At 47.7% G+C, this 11,351-nt stretch overlaps 2 protein-coding genes across 3 annotated transcripts; both read left to right on the forward strand.

The window, feature by feature from the left end:
- The first annotated feature begins 756 nt into the window (after nucleotides 1-756).
- Nucleotides 757-5,155, forward strand: LOC101762943 (putative receptor protein kinase ZmPK1). Of its 2 annotated transcripts, none has more exons than XM_012844411.2 (2): nucleotides 757-1,222; nucleotides 1,536-5,155. In XM_012844411.2, the coding sequence occupies exon 2, from the start codon at nucleotides 2,260-2,262 to the stop codon at nucleotides 4,687-4,689; it is 2,430 nt and encodes an 809-aa protein (XP_012699865.1). In that variant the 5' UTR covers nucleotides 757-1,222; nucleotides 1,536-2,259; the 3' UTR covers nucleotides 4,690-5,155. The 2 variants fall into 2 exon arrangements, with proteins under 2 accessions (XP_012699865.1, XP_022680585.1); XM_022824850.1 differs by having other exon boundaries at nucleotides 757-925; nucleotides 1,000-5,155.
- Nucleotides 5,156-7,817: 2,662 nt separating this feature from the next.
- On the forward strand, nucleotides 7,818-9,138 carry LOC101763350. The gene has a single exon (XM_004960613.3). It carries the CDS (start codon nucleotides 8,009-8,011, stop codon nucleotides 8,672-8,674), a length of 666 nt encoding a protein of 221 aa, XP_004960670.1. The 5' UTR covers nucleotides 7,818-8,008; the 3' UTR covers nucleotides 8,675-9,138.
- The last annotated feature ends 2,213 nt before the right edge of the window (nucleotides 9,139-11,351 follow it).

Consider the following 11,351-nt stretch of genomic DNA (forward strand, 5'->3'; position numbering starts at 1 on the left):
TAGCAAACAAATATTTACTAGCAACACATTGTCAAATCATGAACTAATTAGGCTTAATAGATTCGTCTCGCCGTTTAGCCTCCACTTATGTAATGAATTTTGTAAATAGTCTACGTTTAATACTTCTAATTAGTATCTAAACATTCGATGTGACGGGTGCTTAAAAATAAGCAGGGAACTAAACCAGGCCTTAGGCGCCGGTTATGAAAGCATGCCGTTCACATAATCACATATTTACAGTTTGGCAACTGATATTGCTAATGCCAAATTACTTGTTGAATTCCTTGAATTGATGGAGTTCAGGAACTTGGCTTTTCATGACTTGAATTAAATTATTCAACAAAAGATCTGATGGAAGGTATGGAGACTTGGAGAGCGACTCGACTCCGCCGTTGAGCTCTGGTTGTTTCAGAGGGCACCGCGGGCTGTGAGAGGCCGTCGGTGCTAGCAGGCGAGGCGGGCAGAGCTGACGCCGGTGGCCTGATTGGCCCAAGTTCCCACGCTTACAGCTCTCTCCATGCTGACATCCAAGCGGTGTCGACGGAGAGGACGGGCGAAGCGTGCCGGCGGCGGCGAGTGTGGGCGGTAGCTCGTGCTGCCGGCGGCCGGCGGGGCGAGCCGGTGGCGATTTCACGCAGGCATTTGGAAGCGTTGGACGCGCGGCCGGAGGGCGGCTCCGCCGTACGCGCAGCCCCGGCGAGCCGCGCGCGGCATCAAAGCCAGAGGCGGCGCTCCGGCGAGTCGCGGCGGAGGGCCGGATCGCGATCGGGAACTTTGCGAAATACCCCCTGTATTGGATCGCAACTATCGATCGCGATCCAATTATTGGCAAAATGCCACCTGACATTCTCATATGGCCCCTGGGTGGCTGGGTTCAGATCGGGTCCTCCCTCCCGTACGCCGCCGACCTCCGCCGCCGCCGGAGGTGCATAGCTCCACCCATCTGACCCACCAATCCCCCTCTTAAAAGATTCGCACCCATTTAATTTGCTCCCGCAGGCCGCAGCGGTATCTGACCGGCCGGCCGCACGCCAACGCCATTCGCCGCGGGACGGAGCTCGCACCGGCTGGGCATGGCGGCATGCATAGCAAGCTCCAGCAGTGGCATACCCGACACGTGTTTTTCCACACGACCACACACGCTTGGCCTTCGACGGTCAGTTCCAGACCCTACGCCGCGCCGGCTCCGGCAGCAAGAAACCACTGATGATCTCCCCATCAGGTTAGCAGAAACTCACTGTGTCAATGCTGATGCATAATGATATTCAGATTAGCAGATACCATCATGGGATCATAATGTGGTGCCGGACATACTGGCATGCTGCCAATGATAAAAAAAAATTGGTCATCTCAATATCGTCTGACTCAATTGGTCAATAAGAAGTACAGACAAAGCTCTAGTATTGGTCTTCTATCAACTGCTATTTCCAGCTGACAGCACTTCCAGTTCCATATAGTATAAGCTAATGCAGTTCTACCAGAACAAAATAAATTTTGCATAAATTTAATGGATCACTGATATGCTGCTTCCATAGATGCTGGCAATCCAGGCAGCCACTTGGCAAGAGCACGTTTTCACCAACTGGTCCTTTGCTGAAACACCAAAGAATACCCGTGTCAACATCAAGTATGTCTTTTTGCCTTCTATACTTACCTATTGCGTACAAGACACAGAAAAACCCAATGATGTATTTATCATAGTATCAGGACTTAGTCACTCCTTCAAAATCCACAGCATATTATTCAACTGTCTCCATAACTGCACTCTGCAATTTGTTCTCTCTGGTTAGCTACACACCAAAATGTTGGCATCGCTGCCTGAAAGCCATCATTCTGACCTTATCCTCAGTTTCTCACTACCCAAGTCCACGACGCAAACCATGGTCAATTCATCTGAATGTTCAAGTGCAGAGCAGCCACCGTGAAGTATCATATCCTAACTGTAAAGTTATAGGGGGACCCACCTTTAAGCCCGGTACATTATCTTGATTGAACTATTAAAGCAGCGTCACTGTCCATATGGACTTTTCTTGAGCTCTGATAGCAGCAAAGGTTGACTAGAACTGGCTGCTAGAGACTGCTGTATACTTCACCATTAATGTGCAGAAAGAAAACTGAAACAATTTGAACCCCATGTCCCCATAGCACTCTGAATTTGACCAGGAATGATGTTTTGCTTTCAGGATTGAGACAAAAATTAGGCATAACACAGGATATAAGTAGTTGTGCATTCATTGTCCAAAAGCATACTCTGCAACAATGGCTTTTTCTCTTGCAACTGTCCTTGCTACTGCTTCCATCCTCTCTTTCTTTGCTCTAATTCCAAGAGCTGCGTCCCGTGACATTCTCTCACTGGGTTCGTCCCTCAGAGTTGAATCCTACCAAACCAACATCTTACAATCATCAGATGGAACTTTCTCCTCTGGCTTCTACGAAGTCTATACCAATGCCTTCACGTTCTCAATATGGTACTCCAAGGCAGCCAACAAGACCATTGTCTGGAGCGCAAACCCTGACCGTCCTGTACATGCCAGGAGGTCTGCTGTAACCTTGCGGAAGGATGGAAACATGGTCCTTATGGATTATGATGGCACAGTCATGTGGCAAGCTGATGGCAACTTCACAAATGTTCGTCATGCTCATCTTTTGAACACTGGGAATCTCATCATCGAGGATTCAAGAGGTAACACCGTCTGGCAAAGTTTTGATTCACCAACAGACACTTTCCTGCCAACACAACACATCACTGCTACCACAAAGTTAGTCCCTACAACTCAATCGCATAGTCCTGGTAACTATATCTTCCGTTTCAGTGACCTTTCAGTACTATCACTTATATATGATGTGCCTGAAGTTTCGGATGTATACTGGCCAGACCCTGATCAAAATCTCTACCAGGATGGCCGAAACCAGTATAACAGTACGAGGTTGGGAACCCTTGGTAATAGTGGGATCCTTGCATCAAGCGATTTTGCTGATGGCCAACCACTTGTGGCCTTGGATGCAGGGTCAAACATTAATAGAAGACTAACTCTTGACCCTGATGGAAATCTCCGTCTGTATAGCTTGAATGACTCAGATGGGTCATGGTCAGTTTCAATGGTAGCAATGTCCCAACCTTGCAATATTCATGGTTTATGTGGTCCTAGTGGAATCTGCCATTACTCACCTAAACCTACATGTTCATGCCCACCAGGTTATGTGATGAGAAACCCAGGTAACTGGACTGAAGGTTGTATGGCTATCGTTAACATAACATGTGATCATTATGACAAAAAATCTATGAAGTTTGTGAAACTTCCCAATACAGATTTTTGGGGGTCAGATCAGCAACATCGTCTGTCAGTTTCTTTTCAGACTTGTAGGAATATTTGTATCAGTGACTGCACCTGTAAAGGCTTTCAATATCAGGAGGGTACAGGATCATGCTATCCAAAAGCTTATCTTTTCAGTGGAAGAACTTACCCGACAAAGGATGTAAGGACTATATATCTCAAGGTTCCAATAAAGGTGAGTGTTTTAGGTGTCGTTATTCCCCATTCCAATGTGTTTGATTCTGTGCCACGTCAGCTTGACTGTGATCAGATGAACAAAAGCATCAGAAAACCATTTCCAGATGTGCACAAGACTGGTGGAGGAGAATCAAAGTGGTTTTACTTCTATGGGTTCATAGCTGCATTTTTTGTTGTTGAAGTTTCCTTTATTTCATTTGCATGGTTCTTTGTTTTGAGAAGAGAGCTTAGGCCATCAGAATTATGGGCAGCTGAGGAAGGTTACAAAGTAATGACTAGTAATTTTCGAAGGTATAGTTACAGAGAACTTGTCAAGGCAACTAGAAAGTTTAAAGTTGAGCTAGGAAAGGGAGGCTCAGGGACTGTGTACAAAGGTGTCCTTGAAGATGATAGGCAAGTGGCTGTGAAGAAGCTGGAAAATGTAAGGCAAGGCAAGGAAGAGTTTCAAGCTGAGCTAAGCATAATTGGGAGGATCAATCACATGAATCTTGTGAGGATATGGGGCTTTTGTTCAGAAGGATCACATAGGTTGTTGGTTTCTGAATATGTTGAGAACGGGTCACTGGCTAACATTTTGTTCAATGACAAAAACAATATCTTGTTGGACTGGAAGGGAAGGTTTGATATCGCGTTAGGTGTTGCAAAAGGGTTAGCATATCTTCACCATGAGTGCTTAGAATGGGTCATCCATTGCGATGTGAAACCTGAGAACATACTGTTAGATGAAAATTTTGAGCCTAAGATCACTGACTTTGGGTTGGCAAAGTTACTAAACAGAGGTGGGTCCAACCAGAATGTTTCCCATATAAGAGGAACATTAGGTTACATTGCTCCTGAATGGGTATCGGGTCTCCCCATCACAGTAAAAGTTGATGTATACAGCTATGGAGTTGTGCTCCTTGAGCTTTTATCAGGCACCAGAATTTCAGAGTTGGTTGAAGGTTCAGGTGAGGTGCATGATATGCTTAGGAAGCTTGTCAGGATGCTTTCTGATAAACTGGAAGGGAAGGAACAGTCGTGGATTGATGGGTTTGTGGATGCAAAACTGAATCCGCCATTCAACCCTGTGCAAGCAAGAACACTAATCAAATTGGCAGTGTCCTGCTTGGAGGAAGACAGAAGCAGAAGACCAACTATGGAATATATAGTGCAGACCCTCCTGTCAGCTGATGATTGAATGGCTGAACGGACTATAGGCCATGTACAGCATCGATTAATATTTCCTGCTTGGTGGGAGATAGAAGGAATAGACCAACTCTGGAATTTACACTTCCACTCCTGCTATCAGCTCATCAGGCTGATAATGTATAATTCTTAGACTATCACTTCTTTTTTTTGCTTTTATCTGTACAGAGTGTTTTTGGTTTGTCAGTTCAAGGTATAACATGTACTAGAACTTGGATGTAATAATCATCATGCTATCGGTAGCAAAACTACTGCCGCCATGGATGTAGGCGTTCCTCCTTATCTGAATAGCTGCCGTGTACTCTCACAATTGCGAAAAGGTTGCTTTTGTTGTTCCTCAAACTTGTTTGAAGCCGGCAATTCTCCTCTGGGGTTGGTGATGGCTAATATGTTACCAGACCAGCACAGTGGACAATGTATGAAGTCCCGAATTCTATCAGAAATTTCAGTTTTTTTTCTTCCGACAGATATTTCAGTTCGATGAATTTCTATAACAGGTGTTGGTCCTAAAACCTCTGCTGACAAATGCTAGAAACAGGACACACTATGCTGATGAGTCAGTATATTGGGTCTATTGTTCTGTAAAAATGTTCTTACCATAGAAGAAGACGAGGAAAATTGGTGGCCCCGTTGTAAGCTACTTCTTTAAACTTCTTCTACTTAAATGAAAGGCAGTGCTCCTGCCAATGTTTCGAGAAAAAAAAATTGGTGGCCGCCGCCTCCTGCTGTGCTGCGGCGGCAGCGGCATGTGGTGGCCGACGAAATTGCTGCCGGCGTCCGTCAGCCTGTTATGGTATCTGCTGCCTGCTGGGGCGCTTGATACGGTCGCGGGCGGCGCTCACTCCCCGAGGTCTTCTCTTCAGCAATGGCACGCGCGCCCGCGTTGCACTGCACCGCCGCCGTTCCAGAGTCGCTGCTCTTCACCTCTTCAGATCCGGGCGCCCACTGGCCACCGCCGTACCCGCGCGGGGAGGGGCGGAGCGCGAGGAGACCCACACCGACCAGAGCATGCGCTTGAGCTGACAAGGTGGGACCGGCTGTCACTGCGCAAGGTGAGGCGGGTCCTCTTCCAGTCTTCCCCCGCATTTCTCGCACAGAAATCTCTTGCCTACCCCAGGCCAGCCCAAGCCCAAGTGCGGAATCAATGAGAATGCTCGTGCTGAGCTGAACTTTTGGTACTAGAAAGTTTCGACGAAACCTTTAGAACAACAAGATTTGACCTAAACCATCCATGCTTCTATCTTGTCACTTCAAATGGGGCAAGTTCATTGTACAATAGTGTCAGCATTTTACTTCTAAGAACTGTTAGATAAGGACATTGCTTCTTCTTAACAGTTCAGATTCAGAGTTCTAGCTAAAGCACGACGGACTACTGCCCCTGGACAGACATTCATTAGAAGCTGATGTACTAAGGGGGTGTTTGGATACGAGGTGTTAAACTTTAACAGTGTTACATCGGATGTTCGGAACATGAGCTAATTATAAAACTAATTGCAGAACCCTGTGCTAATTCGTGAGACGAATCTATTAAGTCTAATTAATTCATTATTAGCAAATGGTTATTGTAGCACCACATTGTCAAATCATGGACTAATTAGGCTTAATAGATTCGTCTCGCGAATTATACTCCATCTGTGCAATTAGTTTTGTAATTAGTCTATGTTTAATACTCCTAATTAACATCCAAACATCCGATGTGACGGGTGTTAAACTTTAACACCTTGTTGCCAAACAGACCCTAAAAGCTTAGTGTTTTTATTAGAGGGTGATTTGGCCAAAAAAAAATTTAGGAAACAATGGGGGCAAGGAGCCCACCTGAACTTTTTCATTCAAAAAAACGGACATGGGGAGGGAGAGAGAGTGAGCATCGTTGAGCTCGTAGATTTGGTAAAATTTGAATAGCTGGGAGGCTAACTAAATTGAAATTTTGTATAATGGGTTAAACTGAATCTTTTTTTCCGTCAACGGGGGCGGAGATTGCCCACTGAACTCAATTAAAAGAGCAAAAGTACATGTGGTTCTTACAACGTCAGCGTGGTGCATCTGAGAGTACAGCAAGGGGGAAGCCGGACTAGCCGGCAAAGGATTTGGTGCGAAGCACCTTACAAACAATCAACCGCTGACCGGTCAAGCGAAAGAGAAAATAGCAGTCTACAAACAATTCAAAGACAAAGCACGGTGTAGACGAAAAACATCCACCAATCGCCGATTAGCACCACCACCGAGCAACATACTTGCCGGTAACACAATTGCTGTTGCACCCTGCACCATCCATCGTGGCTACGCTGCCCCGCTGCTGCTCTCACAACGGAGTGGGGACTAAGGGTGGTGAAGGATGCACAAACCAAAGTGCACCGAAAACAGCAATCTTCCTTGAAGCTGATGGCGACACCGACAGCACATTCGAGCTCCACGTTCCACCGTCCAACGCCGTCCAAGGGGAGGAATCTTTGGAAGGGAATAGCGGAGGGGATGGAAACACCAGCCGGTAATTGATTTGCTGGCACCACCACCCAGTAGAATGTTGACGAAACAGAGGTGCCGAAGGAGAATACTCCCAAATCATGATAGTAGCCAACATCCAATACCGACCTTATCCACGAAGAGGAGGAGGGAGAAGCCACAAAACAGGCATGGGTACACTGCCGGCAATATAGGGACCTTAACAGACGATGTCACATGTAGTGGATCTAGACACCGGCGGCCTGTAGAGCCGGCAGCACTCGTCGGAGGATGCGCCGGCCATGGTTTCTGCCATGGATAGGGAGATGAGGTCCCGTGGGGGGAGGAAATCCGATGGAGGAGGCCCTGCCACCGTCGTCCTCGCGCCCGCATGGGCTTCCGCGCGGGGCGCTCCGGCGGCAGCGAGGTGGAGGGGGCCAGGGAGGGGTGGGGGAGCGGCCGCGGTGTCGACACGAGCGCGGCAAGAAGCGCTCCGTGAACGACACTATCGACAAACTGAATATTTCAGGATACAAAATTTCAACGTAGTAAGTACATGGGAAGGTGGTTGGTGCATCGTTGTCTCTTGCAGTCGGGATGCTTCAGCCAGAGGGGTGGCCGGAATGGATTGACCGGATCCGGCGGTGGTAAAAGCTGACGCTGGCTGCTGGACTGGTCTTCCTCCGTGTAAACTCACCGACCACTGACGCTCTCCGCTCCCGTTGCTTTCGAGCCCGTTCGTGTGCCCGTGTGCGTGTGCGTGTGCGTGCGTCTAGCTAGTAAAGTGACCAGCCTCCGACGGGACACACCCCCTGCTCCCCTCCTCGGCTACCCAACCCACCAAGAACCCCCGCAAGATTCCGGCCGCCATGGCCAGATCGGCGCCGGAGCTGCCGCCGCACTACTACGCGGCCGCGCGCTCCGGCCACCGCCCCTCCTCCTCGCCCGCGGCGTCCTGCATCGTGGCCCTCCTCTTCCTCCTCCTGGCCGCCGGCGGCGGCGCGGCGGCGCTGTTCATTCTCTACCGCCCGCGCGCGCCGGCCATCGCCGTGACCGCCGTGCAGCTCCCGTCCTTCGCCGTGGCCAACGGCACCGTCGCCTTCACCTTCCAGCAGCTGGCCTCCGTGCGCAACCCCAACCGCTCCCCGCTCGCGCACTACGACAGCTCCCTCCACGTCGCCTACGGCGGCGGCGAGGTCGGCTCCATGTACATCCCCGCCGGCCAGATCGATGGAGGACGCACGCAGTATATGGCCACCAGCTTCACCGTCCCCGCTTTCGCCGTCGCGGGCCCCGCCTCCGCCGCGCAGCCGGCCACCATCTCCGTCCCCGCGTCCGGGCCGTCCCCGCACGTCACGGCCGCGCTGGTGGTGGAGCAGCAGCAGCAGCCGCCGGTGATGGAGGTCGACTCGCTGCTAGTGGTGAAGGGCAAGGTCACCGTGCTCAAGGTCTTCACACACCACGTCGAGGCCGCCAAGGTCTGCCGCATCGGCGTCTCGCCGGCCGACGGCCGCGTGCTCGGCTTCAGATGCTGACACCACTGCTCGGCGGCCGGCCAAGATCTGACAACCTCATCAGCCTGGTTCTGGTTGGTTGGTAGCACTCTACTCTCATGATCAAATTATTAGTTTCTTTGGGTTCGATTTAGTCAGTGAAATTGTAAGATAAGGTTGGCCGATTTGTAAATTAGATTAATCCCTTTGGTTCTCAAGATTTGTAGTTCTTGGAGTTTACCATATTTACTAGATTGGTGGTGTGTTCTTGCTGTTGTAGATTATTACTGATAGATTGTTAGGTGGATGCTCAGAGTCCAGACCAAACAAAGATTTGGTTCTTGAGATGGATGTTCCAAGTAGACAATTCATTCACAATTGGTCCCTTGTGTCAAGTACAAACATGGTCAGGCAATGTCAGTGGTGGTATGCATTTCACCATGTTTCCTGTTGATTGGAACTAGCTTCTGTCTAAATCTGAGAAATCTTGTTCATTCTGGCAGCAATTCTAGCTACAACTCTGCAACTGCAAATTGAAATGTCATTGCGAATGTTGGCATCTTGCAAGTTGAAATGCTACTGCAAAATGTAGTTTTGATGCGCTTTGATGTGCAAGTTGAGATGCCTCTTGCAAACTGCAGTTTGATGTCCTAGCAAAATGCGAGTTGTTGATGCTATCTTGTCTTGCTGGCGACTAAAGGGAGCATATTCTGCAATTCACCAACTCAAGTTGCTGTTGTACGACGCATGATTGGTGGACAGGTACCAGTGGATGATCCATCGGGGTAGCTGTTGTAATTTCCAGTGTTTGGTGAGCATGGTGGTTAGATTATCATGATGGTTAGCGGATCAGGACGGCAGTGGTTACTCTACTCAGTGTGAACCGCGAAGCATGTGCTGCCGACGTTTCTGGTTTCTCCCGGTCGTGGTTGACTGGTTGTAACCTGCATGCCTGAAGTTCTCAAAAGAAAAAAAATCCAGTTCAAAGAACGGAAAAAGAAACTGCCTGACACTGACACATTGGCCTCATGAACCTACCATGTTCGCACGGCAGACTTCCTATGCTGTATAGCAGCCAGATTTCAGGTACTTTCTGCATGCTGCTGAAATAAAACTATTACATCTAAAAAAAGTTACTCCCTCTGTTCTCTTTTACTTGACGTTCATTAGCTCAAATTTAAGCTAGCCAGCGTCAAATAAAGGAGAGCGGAGGTAGTATTATCAAATATCAAATGAATCTACAATAAAACTGTGCCCGGAGTGGAGCACAGTCACACTGAACCTCTTCCGTGAATCAATGGCATTTTCAGACAATTCTCGTTGCCTGGTAACATTTTCCGCGGTACTTAAGCCAAAATGCAGCGAATAGAAACGCAATTTGTTGGTGGGACGGAACAAAATAAACCTCTACTTCTAAACAAGGACTGTCTATTTTTAGTTCTTCATTCATCATGAACACCATGAATTCAGAACCTGACATCAAAAGCCTGAAAATGTTAGCTCGATCAGTGATCTGATCACACAAAAGCACATGTCGTTTGGTGTTTTCTAGTGACAAATTATTGATGGGGCCCCATGGGCCTACTGTACCCACCACGTGAAATCGTGAAACGAAGCAAAAGTTGGCCCACGCCATTTGTCATATCTCTCTCTGTGTTTTTTTTTACCGAGCCAGTTGTCATCTCTGTTAAGTTCAAGTGACAAATACATGCAAAGATTATACCACAGGTTCATCTAACAAAACATGATCATCCATCTTCTTTTTTTCTTTGCGAAGCTTGCATATAACAAAATTTTCTTTTCTTTCTCCCATCCAATTTTCCAGCATCTTGATGCTACTATCATGTAAGTATGAACATGTAAAATACTACCATGTTATCATGTAAAATGCTACTATCATGTTATGATGATCGTGCAGAAGCTATGTAAGCAAACAAAGGTAATGAAACAAACAAGCCTGGGTACCAGGGTACAGAAGATCATGTGCAATAATAAGTCTAAAGCTCATTTGCATCCTGTGACAGCCAACTGGTCGTAGGCAGGATTGATTCCCTGAGGGGCAAAACAACAAAGGCCCCCCAAGTGTACATGTCTGCCACTCACACCGGCCACTGACAAACGAAGCTGCACCAGCACCTCCTCTCCCGCACAAGTCTGCCGGTCTCTCGCCAAATGCAGGTGCTGTGCAATGTATTACCACTGCATCAGAATATCTCACACGTCAGCAGACAGCAGCGGATCTAGTACCAGCAGGAAGATCCTGTGTGTTGGCATGATGTGCTGCGAGGTACAGAAATGGTACTGACCAGTGATCACAGTTAAAACTAGTAGCAGCATACAGAACCCAATTTGATGCATTGTGTTGCCTTTTCTGTTTTCCTGCTGCTGCGTGACATTCCAGATATCTTATATGTAGAGTTGCATTTGAAATTCTTGAATAATATCGCTATCAGAAGAAATAGTGGTCAAAGCTATGCTTGGTAGACTGTATAGAGTGTTGCCACAAACCATTACCATCAATTGTGACTAAAGGGGAGCGTGTTTCCACATTACTATTTGACTGGAAACAAAGTTGCTGCCACAAACCATTATCATCATTTTTCTTCGCCTTCACACCCGTAGACTATCAGATGAACATGAATCTGGAGCTATTCTTGCAAAACTGTGCCCTGTACCTTCCTATGAAAAATGCAAGAAATGAAACACGGCTCAGAAGTCA

This window comes from Setaria italica, chromosome III, assembly GCF_000263155.2.
Source record: "Setaria italica strain Yugu1 chromosome III, Setaria_italica_v2.0, whole genome shotgun sequence".
Taxonomy (NCBI): domain Eukaryota; kingdom Viridiplantae; phylum Streptophyta; class Magnoliopsida; order Poales; family Poaceae; genus Setaria; species Setaria italica.